Source organism: Onthophagus taurus, chromosome 7 (genome assembly GCF_036711975.1).
Source record: "Onthophagus taurus isolate NC chromosome 7, IU_Otau_3.0, whole genome shotgun sequence".
NCBI lineage: Eukaryota > Metazoa > Arthropoda > Insecta > Coleoptera > Scarabaeidae > Onthophagus > Onthophagus taurus.
In genome coordinates this window covers 17,451,136-17,473,653 of record NC_091972.1, presented here as the reverse complement: position 1 = coordinate 17,473,653, position 22,518 = coordinate 17,451,136, and the positions used below count along the sequence as shown (strand labels likewise).

The window sequence follows — 22,518 nt, the reverse complement described above, 5'->3', positions numbered from 1 at the left end:
GTGGTGTAGGCTGTGTGGAGGATTGGGAAACGCTAGAATATATGTTGAGAGTTGAAACTTGCGAAAAATTCAAGAATCATCATGTGGCTTAAAAATCGACGATTTTTTTTAATCAATGTGAAATGACCCAAAAAACACGTTGAAAATAAAAAGAAAGTGCTGAAAAGTACTAACACTAGATTAACTTCACTTATAAAACTACTATTATATGATAACTAACTTCACGTTTAAAATGTCAACGTCAATTTTGACATTTATGTAATCGTCGTGAAAAATCTTTTAAAATGAGTCCAAACATGATACTTTTAATTCCAATATTACTCAACTTCCGGTTTGAAATGTCAATGTCATTTTGTCATATTCTTAATTTTTATATATCTTAATATTTGTCACAAAAACAAAAATATAATTAAAAAAAAATAAAAAATTAAGGTTGGTATTAATATTTAAAAATTAAATTGCTACCTTCATTGTTGCTAACTTTGGGTTAATGTTTTTTATTCTAACTTTTTTTGAGTGCGTCATCTTTGGACTTATTTTAAAGGTTTTTTTAATGAAGATGACAAATATGTCAAAATTGACGTTAACGTTTCAAACCGGAAGTCCATTAATATTAAAGTTAAATATATCGAGTGGGACATTTGGACGCATTTTAAAGGATTTTTTATGAAGTTGACAAATATGTCAAAATTAAAAGTTCGAACTTTTTGGTGTATTGTGATAAATGCGTCAAGTTTGGACTCACTTTAAAGAGAAAACTCATTTATAAGATATATATGTATTATAAAGTAGTCGTGGGCAAGTTTTTTTTTTAATCAATTTTTGGATAAAGTTTAAACGTCAATGTGACAAAACTTCAATGTTACCAACTGTAACCAACTTCACAACAATTTGTCAAAATTAAATGTTAATTTTATGAAACGTCATGTTTTTTTTTACGAAAATTAATTAATTTATGCTTAAATCATATGAAAAAAGGAATTTATTTACGTTTTTTTAATGTCAAACCTCTAGAAAGTCCTAAAAAATTGATTTAAATTGACGTTTTTTGAAATTTTGATGTTTCAAATAATTATTATTAATCTGTCAAGTTGATTACCCGTAAATAATGATTATTCACCGCTATTATTCACTATGTGAAAAATGACTACCCTTTCGTTTTAGAAAACTCATTTATAAGGTATATATTATAAGCTTTGATTATATATAATATGGATTGAGCTAACTGAATATATCTACTAACAAAAATGTGGCTCAAGGTGAATAGACGCAGATGGAAAGCGATAATGTGAAAGTGTAACAAAGATAGACATAAAACGGTACTAAACAGACGGGCGCATGCGCACAAAAGTGTCAAACCTCTTCCATTTGACGTTTATCGTTTTGTTGTGCCACAGCCAGTCACACCGTTATGTTTAAAAATGTATTGTTTCGTGTGCAAAGTTCGTGATAATACAGTTTCACATCACTTGTAAGTATTATAAATAATAAGGAAATTTTATTTTATTTTTCTTTTTTCATTTATTAATTTTGTTTTAAATTTACCGCCAAAATTAACGCACGCCCATTATATGTCAGTACGCTTCTATGTCTATCTCGGTTCGATCACCTTGCGCAAGCTATCTCTTTCGTTGGCTCAATCTATATTATATATAATCAAAGATTATAAGTTAGACGTGGACAAATTTATTTTTTGAATAAAGTTTAAACGTCAATGTGACACAAATTCAATATAACCAACTTCACAACAATTTGTCATAATTAAATGTCAATTTTATGAAACGTCATATTTTTTTTACGAAAATTAATTAATTTATGCCTAAATCATACGTAAAAAGGAATTTGTTTATGTTTTTTTAATGTCAAACCTTTAGAGTCTTAAAAAATTAAATTAAATTGACGTTTTTTGAAATTTTGACGTTTCAAATAATTATCAGGTTGTCAAGTTTATTATTTAATGATTATTCACCGCTATTATTCACTCTAGTACTCTTAAGAGACGTACGGTTAAACCGAAATGTTTCTAAGTTTAATGTTTGTTCTGGTGACAGTGTAAGTGTAAAACTAACACTAAACCTAGAATCATTTGGGTTTAGCCGCACGTTTCTAAAAACGGCTAAATCTGAATGATTGTAGTTCTATATATATTGTTAGTTCTAGTTTTTCACTTGCACTGTCATTAGAACTAACATTAGCCGTACGTCTCTCAATACTTCTAAACCCGAATGATTCTAGTTCTTGGATTTTTGTTAGTTCTAGTGATAGCGTAAAACTAGAACTAACACTAGACCTACAAAATTTGGTTAATTTTTTTTCTACTAACTTCTGTTAGTTTTTGAAAATGGCCTAGTGCCGAAACTAGTTAGACTTAAATTCTATATAAAATAAGACATAAACTTTTAATTTTATACTAACATCTAGAAAACGACACTGGCCCGAAATTGTAGATTCATCTATTTTTTCTATTGTAGAATTTCTTGGTGTATCTAAGTCGGTTCTTAGACGTATGCTGCAAATCGGACTTGAAATCGTATAACGCGCTTAGCTTTATCCTTTAAAACAAATAGTATTTCACGTCTTTCGGTATTCTGCATTTTTTCTAAGATAAGTTACACCTTTACCTACCAGACAGCATGAAAATCTCTAAAAACGATAAAATGTCGCTTAGTTAAGTGATGTATAACGCGGTCTAATTATAAGATAATTTATAGGGTAAATAAATAAATACAAGGAAAAGAAACTGGTGTGAAACTGTTGTTTTTTATTGCAAGTCCATTTTTTTTGTTGTTTACAGTTCTTATTGACAACTATAGCCACTTTTCAAAGAAGACAAAAACGTTTTTAATGAGGGTAAACTAAACAGATTTTGGATTATAAAAAATTCAATCCAGCAGTTGTAATAATGTATAAAATGTATCTTGTTCTAAAGGTTTTATTTAGTTTACACGTTTCGTTATTTTAAATTACTTTATTTTAGTGCACTCGATTCATTACATGCAAAATAGAAACTGACAAAAACGGGAGGGGGCGGGGGTTATTAAACAATTCTATGTCTTTCTGTTTATTCGAACACGATTTATCGAAGTCCTATAAAAATTTGGTCACGCGAGATTCAAATTGTAGCGACACAAAATCATCAAAGGCAAAGTACTAATTAACAAAACCACGTTTTACTTATTTTTTATAAAACGACTAGTTCTACAACAAAATAAGTTAATTAAGGCTGATTAATTAAGATAAGAATACTAAGAAAAATGAAAAATCAAAAAAAATGAATTGAAACTATTTTTAATAATAATAAAAAAAACAAGAAACTGGGTGGATTACTAAATTTTTTATCGACGTAATTAAAAAGAAGACAATAAAAAATAGAGTATGAAAAGTAAATTTCGCGTTAACGCATCCTGTATCGATTTATTTCATGCACACCACCCAATTCACCGTTGAAGTCAATTTCAATCACAAAGTCCAAGTCGCGGTTATTACGCGGATTCGGCTTCATCTCAAACTTTCCGAAAATCTCCTCGCTCTTTTTAACGGTAAGATGTTCTTCGAAATAAAAAACAGTCTGTTTCCAATGAGTATAAGGTGCCTCGGGAGCCGTACTAAACCCGATTCTTTTATGACATTTTGTAAATTCAACATTAAAAAATGTAACCAGCGCTTGAACGTAATCGTTTCGACGAACCTGTAAATGAAACGGCGTCGAAAAATCCAAATCAGACTTCTTAACGGTATACAGATCAACTTCTTTAACCAAACACGCGTTGGTTACGACTTGTTTTGGATCAACGACGTCTACGAGAGGTTCGCTTATAGCCACTTTCCTAATTGAACTCATATCGAAACCGTAAACGTCATCCCACCAATTAATTTTTTCATCTTTATACTGTCTATCTTCAATAGCCGTTATAAATAATGAACAACGATCCGGAAACAACGCACCGTCCGGTTTCAACCACTTATCACGAGCGTATAATACTGTATCCAACATACTTTCGTAAAACAAACAATAACCCATCCATTCCGATATAATTATATCAACCTTTTCGATACCTTCGGGTAAATCAATTTCTTCAACTTTACCCTTAATAATCGTTATAATATGATCCAATTTGTTAGTTTCAACGATTTTTTTCGCGTAATCAACGATATTCGAACACTCAACGGCTATAACATGTTTTGCACCTGCTTTCGCGGCGAACATGCTCAAAATTCCCGTTCCACAACCGATATCCATCACAATTTTACCATTGAAAAGATGTTTATTGTGGTACATTGAGTTACGATAGGTCAACGTGCGCACTTCGTCTTTTAACATTTCCTCGTGTATACCAAAATGAGCGTACGAATCAAAATAATAGTCTCTCGATGTCATTTCATCCGCAGAAACCGTTTCTTTCGTTGGGGTGATATCCATCGTTTCCAATTTCGATTTATCCATCTAAATAAAACAATTATAACAAGATTTAAAAAAACTTAATGTATTGTGTCATTTTTTTTTGACGTTTAAGATTAAAATAATTTGACATTTGAAATGTTAATTTGACTACAAAATCCAAGGTCTGCTGAGTATTAGTTATATAAGGTTATCCAAATCTAACAAACTGACGTTGACGGGGTGAGGTAATAAACGTGACGTCATTGGAAGAAAAATATAATATTATAATATAATACACATGTAATATTAATATAATGTATAATAATAATATTTGTCCACCACTACCTTAGAATATATACCTTATGAATGAGTTTTCTAAAACAAAATGGTAGTCATTTTTCACGGAGTGAAAAAAACATCAATTCACAAAAAACGTCAATTTAATTCAATTTTTTAGGAGTTTCTAAATGTTTGACATTAAAAAAACCTAAACAAATTCCTTTTTTCGTATGATTTAAGCATAAATTAATTAATTTTCGTAGAGAAAACGACGTTTTATAAAATTGACATTTAATTTTGACAAATTGTTGTGAAGTTGGTTACAGTTAGTGACATTGAATTTGTGTCACATTGACGTTTAACCTTTATTCAAAAATTTATTTAAAAAATAAATTTATGGAATCAATTTCAATAGTCGTGGACAAAGTATAGTATTTTACACTGAGAGAAATGGATTGTACTATGCACTAAAAATTTACTATAAGGTATAATACTTTACTACGAAAAGTGACAGCGAGACGAGATTGTATTCAGTACAATAAATATAATGAATATAATACAATGAATTGCTGCATGTATAACATTTTTTCTATAATACGATTCGTACAATCTATTTCTTTTAGTGTAGACAACAATTTAGCGCTTAATAACAATTAAAACTAGAACTAACACTCGAATGATTCTAGTTCGAGGTATAGAAACATTTGGGTTTAGCCGCACGTCTCTCAAGACGGCTAAACCCAAATTATTCTAGTTCTAGATCTAGTGTTAGTTCTAGTTTTACACTTGCACTGTCACTAGAACTAACACTATACCTAGAATTATTTGGGTTTTACCGCACGTCTCTCAAGACGGCTAAACCCAAATGATTCTAGTTCTAGGTCTAGTGTTGGTTCTAGTTTTACACTTGCACTGTCACTAGAACTAACACTATTCCTAGAACTAGAATTATTTGGGTTTAGCCGCACGTCTCTCAAGACAGCTAAACCCAAATGATTCTAGTTCTAGGTGTAGTGTCAGTTTTACACTTGCAATGTCACTAGAACTCACATTAGACCTATAACTAGAAATATTTGAGTTTAGCCGCACGTCTCTCAAGACGGCTAAACCCGAATGATTCTAGTTCTTGGTCTAGCGCTACACAACAATTATAAGTTTAGACGTGCGTCTGAAGATACACGGCTAAACCCGAATGTTTCTAGTTCTAGGTCTTGTGTTAGTTCTAGTGATAGTGCTACTGAAAAACTAGAACTAGAATCATTCGGGTTTAGCCGTCTTGAGAGACGTGCGGCTAAATCCGAATCTTTCTAGTTTTACTGTTAGCTCTAGTTTTGCACTAGCACTAACCAACACTGCGTTTCTCATATTGATTCGTTACATCGAGGTTTGTAATGTCAAATTATTTGACATGGACAAAGTAGGTACGCTCTAGTTTCTATGGAAATATATTTTTGTGTATTACTTCTAGTGAAATTCACTGTATAAATAAAAACGTAGAAATGTGAATTCTTCCAATGACGTCACAACAAGGCCTTTGCGGGGGGATACGTTCATAGGAAGTTGGATAACCTTATACAGTATGTAACAATTATATTATTTATTTTATTTAATTCTATATATAAACAGGTTTAAACAAAGGATTAATCATTTTATTAAATAAAATTGATTTCTTAGTCATCCCACTATCTACTTATAAAACAAAAAATGATTAAATTTGAGTCCATGCCTTCTTATCATTACTTAACAAATAAACTTTTTTCTTAGAGATTTTTACTTTTATTAAGAGCCAAAATAAATTTACCTTAAATTGATTTATAAATCAAACCACGTTTTTACAATACCAATTGTATTCGCGCCCAAAAACGCAAAGGAACACCCCCCCGATAACCTAACCTAAAAAGCGTGGTGCGACTAATTCCGGAACTACCAACACACGCGATCCCAACAACGGTCGAAATCGAGAGTGGTTTTTATTTTTTTCCTTCGTACATTTTAAAATTGATTTATACCGGTCGCGTTCGACACAAAATTTACGTTTTATCCAAAGATTGTAGAATATGTTAATAATATACTTACGTTTTCTGAACCTGTAGTTAATCCATTTTCGAATATAGCAACACCGGCGGTAATGTCAGACGAAGCCATTTTTGACGTTCACTGAAATGAAAGATTTCACGTTGCCAACATTAAAACTACAAATAATTATAATTGGTGTAACGAAAATATTATTAAAATTAATGTAAATCTTATTGATTTTATAAATTTAATGGTTTTATTGAATTATTTGAGGTAATTAATTAAAATAATATAATTAATTAAACATAAATAGAATTTGGTTTGGTGGAAGTTTAAAGTAGCTAAGGCGCATGCGCGATTTTTCTTTCTGGTTCCCGCGTCAATTCGAAAATTGTAAATACACATCCCTCGATTTACACGGTTAGGTTTTGCACAAAACCATCATGTAAAACGAAAAAAAAATCAAAATGTGTATGATTCAGTTATTTATTTAAGTAAAACAAAAATAATTAACAATTACGTATGTTTTTTTGCTAAATTTTTAGAGTTCTTCATATTGATTTAAGCATTTACGAAGTTCTCGCTGAAATTGGAGAGCTCGATCAACATTTATGTCATATTGTATCAAATGGTTGCCCAATTTTTTTCCTAATTCAAGTGTTACGCTTATGATTCTTGCTGTGAACGCAACTGGTTCAGATTGCTCTTCATCTGAATCATGTCTTCATCATGTTTGTTTGTATGATGAATCATGTTAATTAAATCATCTTCATCTGCCTCAGCTAAATCTTCAAAACCTTCTCCTCATAGTATGGGCTAACTCAGTGATCTGCGAATATTAATGCTCTATTGATGATTAAAATGGTCCCTTGATCTAACGGGCTGATCGTGTTGTAAATCTGGAAGATTACCTGGAGATTATCTGGAGCATTATCAATTAATAGAAGAGCCTTAAACGGCAATCCCTTATTAGTTAAATAATTTTTGACATCAGGAACAAAGAACCATTCATTGAAAACTATGGCAGTGATCCATGCTTTTTTATTAGCCATCCAATAGACAGGAAGGTTTTTGATATTTATTTCTTTGAATGAGCGTGGTGATTTTGATTTGTTAATCACCAATGGTTTCATCATATTCGCCTGAAGCATTGCAACAGAAAATAACTGTTATACGTCTTTCCGCTACTTTATGACCACTAGCTGATTTGTGAGCTTTGGCTATGAAGGTTTTTTTTCGGCATTTTTTCCAGAATAATTCGGACTGGTCAGCATTGAAACCCTGATCAGAAGTTTGTAGGAGTTTGCGGCAATGATTTCAGCAAATTTTGCTGGATATTGTTGTGATGCAACCGAATCAGCAGATATACTTTCACCTTTCATTCACAGATAATGTAAAGAATGTCTTTGTTTTAATCTCTCGAATCACCCATAGCTTGCAGAAAAAGAACTCTTCTTTTCACCGGATGAAATCGACGGCGATTGACTCTGAAGTGATTGATAAACCTTCAAAGCTTTTTTGTAACAGCATTGGTATCGATCAGGATTCGCTTTTGAGTGTGGTCTTCTATCCAAATCACTAACGCTTTTTCCATAGTTTTTATTGTAACATCTCTAACATATGAAATCGTACTCATACTGCTGCAGGTTCCAGTTGTTACACTTTTTCTGGTGTAGTCTTAATTTTTTCTTATTGTGGCTCCATTCATGACGTAAAATTTAGCAACATCTGTAACTCTTTCTCTATTACGTAGACGGTCTAATATTTGAATTTTAGTTTCTAAAATTTTGATTTTTCTTTAAATCCTTTCACATTATGGAACCTTAAAAAATGTACGCAAACTATAAAGATACCATAAAAACTATAAATCTTAAAAACTTACCAGGTCAATTCGCACTATGTACTTGCATGAACCTAGTAGCCTTATGTTATTATTGAGAATTATTCTTTTCATCAGTATGGTCAAATTTATCAATTTATAAATCGTATAAAATTAAATTTAAAATAATTATTTATTCAATAAAGGAACTAAATAAAGTATATCTTATAATAAATTTAAATTTTTTTGAAATTAATTTTCTTATTTTCATTAACTAAAGGACTTAAAACTAAAATAGGATATAATGTGGGTCTTCCGTGAGCACATTGAAATGGTAATTGGCATTTTGATAACATTTTCATGTATTTTTCACTTTCCACCTGTGTAAGTTGTCGGCCAAATTTGATCGCACCTAAAATCAAAATTAAAATAATTTGGTGGATTTATATGATTAAGTATTTATGCACCTCTACAAGCTTCTGTGCTCATAACGTGTTGTAGCAACCGTGGAATATTCGATCGAATACCTCCAGTTTCTTTTAAAATTGTCATTTCTTCGGTTAACACCGACTCAACGAATTTACAAAAAAAATCGTCGCATTGCTAAAAAATTGGAAAAACGTTGAAACGTTTTTTTAATGCTTATTAAACTTTACATCTTCCACGTTTTTTCTGTGCAAACATTCGGGAATTTTCTTGATTAAAATGTGCGATGAAAAAGTTTCATATTCAAAACCAATTTCGGAAAATAAATTTTTATATGTTGTTAAAATTGCCAATTTTTCTTCGTCGAAATTTATTTTGATAAGTTTGTTGATACGTATCGATTTAAATTTAGGATATTTCGTATTGCTTTTTGTCATATATTCTGAAATAATAATAAATAAACTTGGAAATTACAAATTTTAAAATGTTTGTGTATGCAACCTAATATACACTATCTGCAAGCTAAGGGTCACTTCTACTATCTTTTTGATAAAACTACATAGGGGATAGTAGTCATGGTTAAAGCGGTTTTAAGCGCTCTCGTTGAGGTAATAAGAGCAATGAGACGTTTAGGGCAAATCTAGCTCCTTGATGAACCTTAGTATTGCTAATGTGCTTGTTAGGCAAATCTTTCTTAAAATTTTATGTTTAGGCGACCTCTCACAGCCATCAGTAAACAAACTTAGTGTGTCGTATAATTGTAGAAAAATAGTACTCATTGCAACCTTTTGGTTTTTTATTTCATTCCAGCAATAAATATCCATTAAAATATGTACTTTGGCTTAAATCTTTCGCAGATGACATATTTTTTAGCAGTCAAAAGACTGTGCAAGAAGTCTTTTGACTGCTAAAAAATATACTTTGGCTTAAATCTTTCGCAGATGACATATTTTTTAGCAGTCAAAAGACTGTGCAAGAAGTCTTTAAAAATTGTGAAGAATGCTTTTGGTGTTAGCTTGTGAACCCTCTTAATTGCCATTAAGTTTCTTTGTCATCGGCAACGTTTATTCTTTCTGTCAGTTCTAGACATTTGGAACACACGGTAGTTTTAGCATATCCGAAATCTATGTTGTTTTTTACATTAAGATCAGTGGAACCAGCTTTATTATATTATATTCAAGTTAAACAATAGTTATACTATTGTTTTCTCGTTTTAGACATTTTTTTACCAAAAAAGGGAGTTTATTGGCTTTGATATGTCTTTGCACTTTTGTAATCAACTTCGTATTCCCGTCTCACATCTCCCACAGTGATCAATTTTTGTTCCGAGGTGCGTTGTCGTTGAGAACCAGATTTTTTTTTGTTTCATCCTCCATTTGCAACATTGCATTAAATTAACTAATATCTTTTTAATGAAGGAAGTAAATTGTAGAGCCTGGGCCGCAAACGACCTCGGCTTCTACCTCTTTGACATTGTAGTAAATCAACTAATACATGTCTTTAACGGAGTGAATTGTAGAGTCTCAGCCGCAAGCGACCTCGGTTTCTACCTCTACGATATTGTACTAAATCAACTAATATGTCTCTTTAACGAAGTATATTGTAGAGTCTCTACCGCAAGCGACTGCGGCTTCTGTCTTTATAACATTGTAATAAATCAGCTGATACTTGTTAAACTGAAGTAGATTAGAGCCTCAACCTCTATCTCATTAACGGAGTAAATTTTAGTAAACCAAAGGCGGTTTGCATGCTTATTTTAAGTAGTATAGGTAACAATGCGCAGCCTTGCCACAGGCTTTTTATGATGTTAAAGTTAGTAAAGTTCTTGTACTGCCTTAATTAATGTGTCATTTATGAATATTTGTGTTACAACTTCCTACAATTTTTTTAAGGGATGGTATGATACTTTTTGGTTAGAACAAATATTATTATTATTATTGCTGCCGGACTGAGGGGAGCGGCCCTCTCGTCACCGTGACCTATAAGATCTATTGTAACTTTAGCCCTACAAAAGTTTAGGGCAAATGTAGATCTTTAATGAATCTTAGTATTGCTCCAAGGTCTTGTTCCTTTATGTCGGTAGGTGTCTTAGGCGGCCTCGGGAAACGCAATTACACAGTGTAAGTTCAGCCGTTTCTGACTCGTCGTTGCAAAGTCGACAAGTTTGATAATCAGCTTGTCCAATGTGGAAGAGGTAGTATTTTAGGGGCGCACGGCCGGTCTGAAAACTTGAAAGCGTTCTTAGATCGCCTTTGCTGAGGCATAAAATCTCTTTGGTTTTGTTTTGCGACGGAGTTACATACTCTTCGCTTGTCTGTGGCCTGGAAGTTCTTTCCAACGTAAGGCTACCTTTGAGGCCTCCCAACTATTGATTACTTGTTTTAGGTGGCTTTTTTGTAGTCCACGACCGGGTTGGGGTCCAATGAACGGCGTTTTCGCTTCCTCTTTGGCCAGTTTGTCCGCCTTCTCATTGCCCTCAATGTCTCTGTGACCTGGAACCCACCATAGAGTAACATCATTGTCCCTAGCGAGTTCTCTCAGGTTTTTGGCACACTTTCTGACTGTCTGAAAATTTTTATGGATGCACTTTTCTGCCCCTTTTGTAGGTTCAAAGTGGTGCAGAAGTTTATAGCAAATACTTCATAGATCAACAAATAAGGGAGGTATTGTTGTTTTTGTAGCTACTTTCTTTTCTGTGATTTGATTTAAATTGTAGATATTATCCATACATGTTCATTCCGTTCTCGACCCCGCTTGTTCCTCCACTTGTGACAATCTTTCCTCATGTCTTTTTAATGTCTTTTTTATGGAGTATGTAAGAGTACCCTTTCCTCCTAGAAGAGGTTGATAGTGTGGTGACATTTATAGACAGTGTCATGCCTATAAATACAAGTGTGTTAAAAAATAATAATTAAAATGCCTCTGTAATTTTAGTTCCAATTATTTGGGTTCTTAATTTTTTTTCTACCCAACCCTGGAGATGCAGGTAAAAATTTATTATCCATGATTCATATAAAAAAACAACCCACTAATCTCGACTGTGGCAACAAATAAACTAATGACAACTAACAAATAGGAGTTTCCTGTATCACGCCATTGACAATAACGCCACTTTTGCTCTCATTGCCTCAATTATTTTGCTGCGCTTATTTACTTTTGGCTTCGTAACAAACTATTATCTTATTACTACTATTATGTTATTATCTTATTAATAACACAGATCTGCAAGATTTTGTTATCAGTCAGCTGAGAGTCATTTCCGAAATAATTTTCTGCGTAGAATCATAATGCGAGTTCAGAATTGGAATGTTTTTGGCTACTTTTGAAGTTATGTACGGGACGAACAATATTTTTTTGCTTTATTCTATCATTTACATCATTCCATATTATCCTTGCTTGATGATTGAGAGATTTCTGCCGGTTCTGTATGATTAGGTTGCATTAAAAGATTTGACCAGGGTTATCTTTGAGTTATCTAAAGATAAATCTGAACTGTTAGGTTCACGACAAATCTTCTTGCTCCTGGAACTACCTTCTCTTAGGATAGACATCAAGAAAAGACATTTATTGAGTTCTTCTCTGAAGGTGTTTGCTATGATTATTGTAATGATGTCAGTGTCCTCATGCAAAAATGTGGACTGTTATGTGACCCTGCCAATTGGAGGTTGTTTATTGATTCCTCTAAGAAAAGTTTGAAAGTAGTTTTGCTGCATAACTCCTATAAATACGCTTCCTTATCTATTGCTCATTCCGTACACTTAGACTTAAAAGAATCATATGACAATGTTAAAGCTATTCTTGAATCTATAAAATCTAAACAATACAAATGGAATATATGTGGAGATTTGAAAATTACTAGCATGGCTCTTGGTCGGGTTTTGCAAAAACCCATCATTTTTAAACTAAAACTAGAACTAACATTAGCACTATCACTAGAACTAACATTAGACCTAGAAACTTCCAGTTAAAAAAACTATTTTTTTGTACATAACGTGAAATAACTCAAAATCTTGACGTTATGATTCAATTCTGATTCCACGCTGAAAATTACTTCAGAAATGACCTTGCTGATCTGTGCAATTAACAATAAATACCTTGATATAAACCTTCTAAACGAACTCTTTCATGAACTGCATGTTGATCAAACAATAATAATTGATTTTTTGAAACAACAACAATAAATTTTCGATCTAATTGTCCAATAATTTTTGATGTATTAAAAAGTTTTTTATCAAAATGAATGGGGATCATATTTTTAACGTTTTTTTCTACACTTGGGACGTCCTTTTCAATTAATTTCTTTTTCTCGTTATATAAATTAACCAAAAAATCTTTCGGATCTAAAAAGGAAAAATAAAAAGAAATTGTTTATTTAAAAATAAAATATTTTTACTTTCTTTATCGATGTAATCAGTCCATTTAACTAAATTTAACTCTTCCTCGTAACTTTTTACGATAAAATTATTTAAATTCTTTTTAGAATTAGGACTTAACGTCACATTGAGGACGTGCTCTTTTAGTAAAATCGGAGAAAATCCTTTCGGTACGAAATCGATTCGTTTTTGCATCAAAAAAATGTTTTCTTTTTTTGATTTATCTTCAATTTTTGTTGAAATTAAATCTTCGGAATCGTTTAAAATATTTAAATCAATATCCACTTTTTTATTATCGGATTTTTCAAATGAAATATTTTCAAAAAAATCAAATTTAAATTTATTTTCATCGTCTTTTTGCGAGGAGAAACACATCGGTTTGAAAAGATTAAAACTTATTTCAGATTCTGTTAATAATTGGTTGTTTATTTTAGAATCCTTTTTAATAGGAGTTTTAAAATGAAAGGTGCTTGTATCGAGAATTGATTCTTTTTTGTGAATTTTCTTTTTAATAGGTTCGAAAAAACTGGTATCATTAAAAAATTTCGATTTATTAATGTCATTATTTAAGTTTTTTCCTTTAAACAAACTTGAAGTTAGATCGTGTAGTGTGTTATTTGTATTTAATTCAATGTTTTTCTTTGATTTTTTAATTAATTTTGTTTTTTTCTGTTGTACTTGAAAATAGTGACTATTAAATGTCGTATTTTGGTTAAATAAGTCATTATGAGGTGATTTAAAAATATGACTGCGTTCAAAATCGGCTTCTTTTGAAATTGGTTTTCCAAAAATTTCATTTCCATTATCTGATTTATATTTTCTAACTTTTCTATTATTTCTATCCTCAATTTTATTTTGATTTATAAGATTTTTCTTAAAAAAAATCGATTCGTTTTTCTTATCACTTTCTAAACGTAAATGTTTAGGTTTATCTTGAAATAAAAGATCTTTTTGAGTCAAATTAATTAATTCGTCTGTAGATTCAAAGAAATCAAAGTTATTTTTTTGATTATTCTTATTAATTTCAATTTCTCTTTGATTTTCAAATATTAAAAATTCTTGAGATGTACTTCTTTTATAATTTTTTAAATTTTGGTCGCTATAAATCAAATCTTTACTCCTTTTCTTTTCTCTACATCTTGTTTTGTTTTTATTTTGATTTTCACAAAATATTTCTTCTCTACTACTCTTTCTACTCATTATCTTCGAATTTATTAAATTCTGATTATCAAAAATTAAATCTTCACACCAATTATTAGTTTCAAGAAACTCAAAATTATTTATTTGGTTAGTTTTAATACTTTCAATTTTCTTTTTAGTTTCAGAAAACATTTCTTCTAAACTATTGGTTTTCAAAATATTATTTCTACTCCTATTTACTCTAGATTTCGCACCGCTCAAATTTACACCTCCAAAAATCAAATCTTCATCATCATTCCTTTGATTTCCAAAAAATAAGCTTTCTTTACTCTTATCTTTTCTAAAATTGTTATGATTTTTATAATTTTCATCACCGAAAATCGTCAGATCATTCATAATTAAATTTTTATCAACTCCTTCCACATTTTCTTTTATTTTGTCATCATCCCAAAATTGATTCAAAAAACTTACATCATCATTTTTTAATGGTGATACAGAAGTCAAATGTATATTATTATCTTCCTTTTCTTTTGGGGTTTCAGTTTGACAAGCTATTGTCCGGTATGAAATGAAAGGAGATGTTGAAGTAGATATTAAAATTTTTGGATTATCTGATTCTAATTGTTGTTGCGACTGTAGCTTTAATTTCTTTTCGATTAAATTGGTTCCAACGCTATTTAACATATCGATTCGTCGCTTTTTTGCTTGAATATCTTGTGGTGTTTCTTTTAAACATAACGAAAGATCTTGAAAGTTTTTCATGTTTGAATTGTCATCACAAATTTTTTCATATTCCTATAAAAAAAAATAATAATAAATAAATAAACAATAAAAGGTAAAAACACCTATTGTAGCCATTCAATTTTATAATATAATAAAGCATTTTAATCAAAAAACATTGACATAAACTAGCTTTTTAATGGGTTTATTATTATGATTTATTACTATTCGCGAAATAATAATAATTTATTGAGCCAAAATCGAGATAAAGTTGGGAATCATCAGCATAAAGAAGATAAGAACAATACTTTAACTGTGAGAATAAACTGCGGTACATCAACAACCAATTTAATAGAATCAAGATATAGTGACTTCACTTTAACCGCATGTGTTCTATCACATAGATAGCTGTTAAACAAGGAAACAGCACTGGGTCTCTTTAACTGATTTTGTTTTAGGAACAGGAGTCACCAGACCGCATTTCCATTCCTTAGGTTAAAATGATATGCTCAGACAAGAGTTGAAAAAATGACAAAGAACATTCAAAATATAACAATAATACAACCTAACCATATCTAGAGAAATATCATCCGAACCAACACTGGTAGACTTAAACAAGAACAGAAACCGCTTAATAGAATCCACAGCCACTTCTTTGAAGATAAAAGAAGTACTGTTAGGATTTAATTGATTGGTATGATAGAAATTCAATAAATCCGAATCAGGCTTCAACAACATCAGCAACAGATTTCAGTCTTCCACATGAAACTAGATCTTTCCATTATACAGCTCCGTTCAATAAAAGCTCTTTTCTCTCCACAAATAGCAGCCGTAACAAAATTACGAAACTGCTTCTAATACTGAAAATGTGCATATTTCTCATTCTCCTATAACGTCTTAAAGCAGACTTTCGAAGAGACATCATCTCCTTTATAGTAGTAGTAATCCATGGCAGAGTTCATCTTACGAGTCCTAATAACGAATGGTGCATGGACATCAAACAAGGAAATAATTAATCTGACAATACCTAGCAAATTGCAGAATCTTACAATTTTAGATACAACCCCCGCTGTTTATATTGACAGTATTAAAGTAATGGGAGCAGCCCAGATATAGAAAAACCTTTTCAAAAGATTTGAAAAATGTTTCTTCGATTTCTTATGTTGGGTGCGTTCATCAGTGAAATTCTGTAACATTGGCAAACGCAAACGGTTTATGCTTCTGAAGGCGCTTTAATTAACGGCTTGAATTTCTCAAAACAGATTTTTTAGTATAATAATAAGTAATAAGGTATATCCAGATTATCTCTCTACGTCTCCTTTTCCCTTCCTCATCTTCCTGTACCATCAAGTACTTTGGGCCCCAAGGTACTTATTACCATCTTCTGTATTATGTATTACAGAGGAAGAAGAAGTCAGAAGGAGATCAGTCCTGGCCAATAGAGCGTATTTTGCATTGACCCCCTATATTCAGATCTAGGGCTATACACCGAGAAACCAAACTGCGTATATACAAAACAATCATTAGAGCGATTGTAAGCTATGGGAGTGAGGCATGGACGCTGACGCAAAAGTCGGCGGAAAGCGCGAATGACTTCGAGAGAATGATCTTGAGGAGAATATTTGGGCCAGTTCGGAAGGAGGATGTATAGAGATCAAGATACAATCGGGAGTTGTATGAGATTTATAAAGACTTACCATCTGCACAGTTCGTCAGACTCCAACGCCTAAAATGGGCTGGCCACGTGATCAGAATGGGAGGAGAGAAAGTGCCGGGACGAGTGATACCCAGGGGACGGCCGAAATTGAGATGGGAGGAAGTAATCGAAACCATTTAAGACCGCAACTTTTTGTGAGTGTTATTGGTTATAAAACGAATTACAACCCAAGACTGAGTACAAAATCTCTATGTGATGAAAAATCTGGTAAAAATCACATCAGATCATCAAACTTTTTAAAATAGGCTTTCCAATTACACTATTGCACTGGTTAATTATGCTTGATAATCTCCCATCTCACTTAATTTTGTGTTAACCACGGCCGTCTTCGAAATCGTCGGCCGCCTTCGAATATCACGCTGGGCTAGTGATATAGCGTCATCCTGTCAATAATCACTTCCTGATCTGGGACAATGTTAAAAGTTGTCAGAAACAATATTAAAAAATGTGCCAGGGATGATATAAAAAATGTCCAACACGATGTCATAAGTTGCCAGGGGTAATATTATCGATGTTGAGAGGTGTCTGGAATGATATTGAGAGAAGTTGAGGAATATTTCTATGATTTTTTATATTTTCGCGGCTTCTGGAGTATTTGTTGAAACGTATAAACCGAGGAATCATATTTTACTCTTATCCCATATCACTTTTTATTTATTCTTCATTCTGTTTTATCATCAATTCTGTTTTAATAACACATTAATTTATTATTACCGGTATGAGATAGTTTAGGTTTTTGAGGAGCAGCTCTTCAAGCTTCACCCAAGAATTTATTCCTGTCATCTTGCACATACGATGTTCAAACCAAGGACAGTAGAATCTAATGGCCCCTCTTTACTATGGCTCCTGATGGACCACTAGAATGGTCGCCATGATGGCCACCTTTCAAAAATCGATAGACTATGTAAAAATAGTTTTGGGAAGCTCTGTATAAAAACTTTGGTGACGTTTACGTTTTCGCGTAAGATCAAGAAGACACAAACGTGCATCGTTTGGATCTCTTCTTTTAGCGCATAAGATGCTCGTGGCACCAATGTTGATTTAAAATTGACTTTTATTTTAACCAACCGCGTGCGAAACGACGGTGACGTCTTAAAAGTTTTTTAAAATTTTTATTATTTTTCCCTTTTTTGGAAAAATTAAAGCCCATTTTGAAAAATAAAAAATTATAGAAGTCTTTAATTTTACTAAACTATCGAATAAGCCAATAAAAAAAAATTGCAACAGCCCCATTAACACTTTGCCGTCCGCACGTTTCGCAAAAATTTATTCGCTCGGCGCCGGCAGAATATTCAGATTACTTATCCGTGCAAAAAGTCAAGTCCCCTCACTTTAGAGATCGATATCTTCGCAACCGATCGATGAAAAAAATTGCGACAAAGTTTGTTGTAATCACTGAACATTCCTACGTAACCTATATTAATTTGAAAATTTTCGGATCCGCGGTTTTCTTTTTATCGCGAGTTAAATGAAAAAAGTACCCGATTTTTGAGTGTGCCGGCAACTTTGTCAACTTTGCGATTTTTTTTCTCGAAAACTATTTGACGAAAAAATTTGAAATTTGAACTGGTGGTAAACCGATGTGTTCTTAATGTGGTGCATATCTTATTTTTTCGATATTCCATATAGTTTCGCGGAAAATCGCGGTTTAGTAGGATGCGGTTATTTCGGAAACGACCTGGCGGATTTCAACGCGGTTTTTACCAAAATATGTCAAATCATGTCGGTTGTCGAATTCCGTTATCAGTTTTTCAAAATTAGGGCTCCCTAATTTTTTAAGGGCGATTTAATGGAATTACAAATTAAAGAGAAACAGAAATATGCCATGGGGGTTCCGGCCAATCGGAACAGAGTTGAAGAGATATTGTTGGCGTGCGCTTCGGACGGGCCGTGGACAATCATATTTAAAATTTTAGATAAAATTATTTTATTTCAAATTCAATAAGTATGTTTCATTTTTGTATATGAGATATGAATAATGCATATAAATTTAAACAAAATAGCGTGGCAAAAATTATTATTATTATTTTATTTTTATTATGTTATATTAATCTTATTGCTAATTCTCCTGTTTTTCAATCCTGTCTAGCTGTTTTCACGAAATTTCGAATTAATGTAAATAAATGTAAAATTTGTATGTTTTATATAATAATAATAATAATGTACTTTTATTGAAACCACAAAATAAATACAACAAAACAATAGTAAGAATAACAATAAACTAATACGTAAACCACACAACAAATAAATACGTATTTTGGCATATATGTGTGTTTCTTGATTTATATTTTCTTTGGTACCTACTTAGTATTTATCTTTTTGATGATATGAAGCAAAACGATCCCCGAGATGTAACGCAACTCCACAAGACTTGCACATTAAATTCGTTGTCCTTCTTTTTTTGTTTTTGGAACAAACACGGCATCTTCTTCGTTTACGAAGTTTCATTTTTCTGGAAATCCTCTATGTTGTCGCATCGTTCCACAGACTCGAATTTTCTTTGTAAGTAAATTCTCCGCAAGTTCTACACAATTGTAGCAATTGTCCATGTATAAGTGATAATATATTACATTAAAAACAAAATAAAAAAATTTGAAGAAAATAGTGCCAAGCTATTTTGTTTAAATTTATATGCATTATGCATGTCTTGTATACAAAAATGAAACATACTTATTGAATTTGAAATAAAACAATTTTATCTAAAATTTTAAATATTATTCGCCACGGCCCATCCGAAGCGCACGCCAGCAACATCTCTTCAACTCTGTTCCGATTGGCCGGAACCCCACCCCTCCCCGCATGGCTTACTTCTGTTTCTCTTTAATTTGTAATTCCATTAAATCATCCTTAACAAAATAGGGGGCCCTGATTTTGAAAAACTGATAACGGAATTCGACAACCGACATGGTTTGACATATTTTGGTAAAAACCGCGTTGAAATCCGCCAGGTCGTTTCCGAAATAACCGCATCCTACTAAACCGCGATTTTCCGCGAAACTATATGGAATATTGAAAAAATAAAATATGCCCCACATTAAGAACACATCGGTTTACCACCAGTTCAAATTTGAAATTTTTTCGTCAAATAGTTTTCGAGAAAAAAAATCGCAAAGTTGACAAAGTTGCCGGCACACTCAAAAATCGGGTACTTTTTTCATTTAACTCGCGATAAAAAGAAAACCGCGGATCCGAACATTTTCAAATTAACATATGTTACGTAGAAATGTTCAGCGATTACAACAAACTTTGTCGCAATTTTTTTCATCGATCGGTTGCGAAGATATCGATCTCTAAAGTGAGGGGCCTTGACTTTTTGCACGGATAGTAGATCCATACGTAAGCGGGCGACACCAATGTGGTGACGCCGGCCGTTGAGTGATATTTTTCGCGCGACACCACTGTGGTGTCGCCGGACCGCATAGTGTTAAGTGTAAATAAAATCTCTGTGGATGGCTACAATTGGTGTATTTATCTTAAAACTTTAAAAACGTACTTTTGATGATGGTGTCGATTGATTTTTATTATCAGATTTATTAGTAGATATCGGATTGATATGTTGTGACTTATTCTCAAAACTTTTTTGGCTCAAAGAAAGCGATTTCATAAAAGTTCCCAAAATAACCTTTTTACCTTCTTCTTCATTATCAATTTCAACTGGTTTTTCAGTAATCTTCAAAGATTTCAATGCCGGTGATAAATGCATTGCTTGTGAATTAAATTGATCATCAAATAACCCAAAAAGTTTATTTCTAAAAGACTCATTTAAATTGCCTATTTTACTTCTTTTCTTCTCAATACTTTGAAGTTTATTATTTCTTAATCCAGATTTTTTATTCTCACAATAATCTGTTATTGCATATCTCATCCCTAATCTTTTCCTTGGATTTTTAATTACCATTTTTTGAGTATGAACATCTTCTCCATTAATCTCATTAGTTTTTTCGGTATTACCTTCATTTTGTTTATTATATTTTTTGATATACAAGGTAATCATTTTTTCTATACACCGTTTAATCATACGCCATGATTTGAATTCAGCTTGAAATTTCGTTGAATCAAAATTAAGGATAACTTCCGAATAAGAACATTGTATATTAACTACATAAACAGGAAAAGCGAGTTTTGACAAAAAAATATCTTCCATTTTATTGTATAAAGATTTTTTGATAACTTTTTGTATCCCATCTGCAGTAACCGGGAATTTATTCACAAAAACGTACTGCATATTCTTAATTGATGTTGATGTCATATAAAAAATTCCAGATACTTTTATACTCGCTTTAACAACTTTAAATTCTGCAAACTTCTTTATATCTAAAGTGTTATTTAATGTACAAAGAATGTGGGAAACACTGATTTCTTTGTGTGAGTTTAAAATTACTTCGTCAGTTTCTTCATTTTTTAAACTAAATGAAACATTAGGAAAAATAATTGTTAATTGTTCCAACACATTTTTGACTGAATTCAAATCAAGTTTATTGATTCTTCTTTGTCGGACCGGGTAATTATATAAGAAATCGTCAATTGTAACAGTAGTACCTTTACTGGGTCTATTTTTTATTTTAATCACTTCGTTCTCTGCCTCCCCATTAAGAAATGTCTTCAAATATGTTCCACTTTCTCCAAATTTGGATGCAATCTGTACCTTTTTTGAAACATTTATAATCGAAGCTAAAGATTCTCCTTTAAAACCATACGTTTTACGTTTAGATTCGAATTTATCCAACGAGAGACATTTATTGGTCATATATCGTATTCCAATGTTTTTGAAATTTTCCAATGTTATTCCATCCCCATTATCGATTATTTGAATTTTATGTGTCGATAGGTTCAATCTTATCGCAATCGAGTTGGATTTTGCATCCAAACTATTAAAAACCTTACAATTAGAGTGAGTTTGTAAATATTACAACATTATTAAGAATTATTATGAGTTTACCAGTTCTAAGGTGCATTGGGTGATTGTATTTATCTGAATATCGCTTCTTAAACGACTTTTTATTTCCTCGGGCAATTTTTCAATATTTACTTGACTCATTATGGGCTAATTAACGAAATTTATGAAAATTGTTAAATTTAAATAAAACGCACTTTTATGACAGGTAACTAAATGCCGGTAAAATAGACAAAGACTTTAACATGTTTGTATTTTAGGTTGAGGATATTTTCGATATTTTTAACATTTTTCCTTGTTACATCAATGAAACTTTTATAGTAATATATTTATTATAATATTCTTTAATTTTTCAACATCGAAAAATAAAAATATTCTCAAATACACGTAATGTTGTAATATCTCAATAGATGGCGTTTAAAGAGACGAGGATAGCGAGCAAGTGTACGTCAACACGAAAAGTGTAGGAAAATGTGATACATTCACGAAATAAAAACATACCCGGAGGTGTAATTGGTTTATTATTGCGCGAAATGTGCGATTGTAACGTTTAAGGATTATGCAGCCCCTAACAATCATTATTGAAAATGTTCAGCAAGAAAATCACCGATGTAAAGAAGTCAACGTCGAAGATACAGGACTCGAAAAAGGATTTAGCGACCAGAATCAAACATTTAAAAAACATCCTAGGTACTGAGAAAGTTATTTATATCGAACTATCTATAAACAAACATCCCACCTGTTAATTGTCTC

The 22,518-nt window shown here is 31.8% G+C and overlaps 3 protein-coding genes across 8 annotated transcripts in view; 1 reads left to right on the top strand and 2 right to left on the bottom strand.

Moving 5' to 3' along the window:
- Positions 1-3,272: 3,272 nt before the first annotated feature.
- On the bottom strand, positions 3,273-6,847 carry LOC111420388 (arginine methyltransferase 1). 2 transcript variants are annotated; one of them, XM_023053367.2, is made up of 2 exons: positions 6,737-6,847; positions 3,273-4,444 (listed from the first exon to the last, which is right to left on the bottom strand). In XM_023053367.2, exons 1-2 carry the CDS (start codon positions 6,803-6,805, stop codon positions 3,395-3,397), a joined length of 1,119 nt encoding a protein of 372 aa, XP_022909135.1. In that variant the 5' UTR covers positions 6,806-6,847; the 3' UTR covers positions 3,273-3,394. The 2 variants fall into 2 exon arrangements, with proteins under 2 accessions (XP_022909135.1, XP_022909143.1); XM_023053375.2 differs by lacking the exon at positions 6,737-6,847 and adding an exon at positions 6,462-6,585.
- A 1,822-nt stretch (positions 6,848-8,669) lies between these two features.
- LOC111420403 (DNA mismatch repair protein Mlh3-like) lies at positions 8,670-22,264 on the bottom strand. 3 transcript variants are annotated; one of them, XM_071197942.1, is made up of 7 exons: positions 21,811-22,264; positions 20,365-21,750; positions 13,315-15,229; positions 13,016-13,261; positions 9,152-9,363; positions 8,963-9,098; positions 8,670-8,907 (listed from the first exon to the last, which is right to left on the bottom strand). In XM_071197942.1, the coding sequence occupies exons 1-7, from the start codon at positions 21,907-21,909 to the stop codon at positions 8,732-8,734; spliced, it is 4,170 nt and encodes a 1,389-aa protein (XP_071054043.1). In that variant the 5' UTR covers positions 21,910-22,264; the 3' UTR covers positions 8,670-8,731. The 3 variants fall into 3 exon arrangements, with proteins under 3 accessions (XP_071054043.1, XP_022909153.2, XP_071054044.1); XM_023053385.2 differs by having other exon boundaries at positions 20,365-21,739; positions 21,811-21,882; XM_071197943.1 differs by lacking the exons at positions 8,670-8,907; positions 8,963-9,098; positions 9,152-9,363 and adding an exon at positions 10,227-12,961.
- The window catches only part of LOC111420470 (probable Rho GTPase-activating protein CG5521), a 31,096-nt gene continuing 30,763 nt past the window's right edge, over positions 22,186-22,518 (top strand). For 2 of the 3 annotated variants that reach the window (XM_023053472.2, XM_023053462.2), the window contains exon 1: positions 22,187-22,455. In XM_023053472.2, coding sequence (XP_022909240.2) covers positions 22,353-22,455 — 103 coding nt within the window. In that variant the 5' untranslated portion in view covers positions 22,187-22,352. Of the gene's footprint in view, positions 22,456-22,518 lie in introns of all 3 variants that reach the window. The other variant, XM_071197941.1, reaches the window with a different exon arrangement.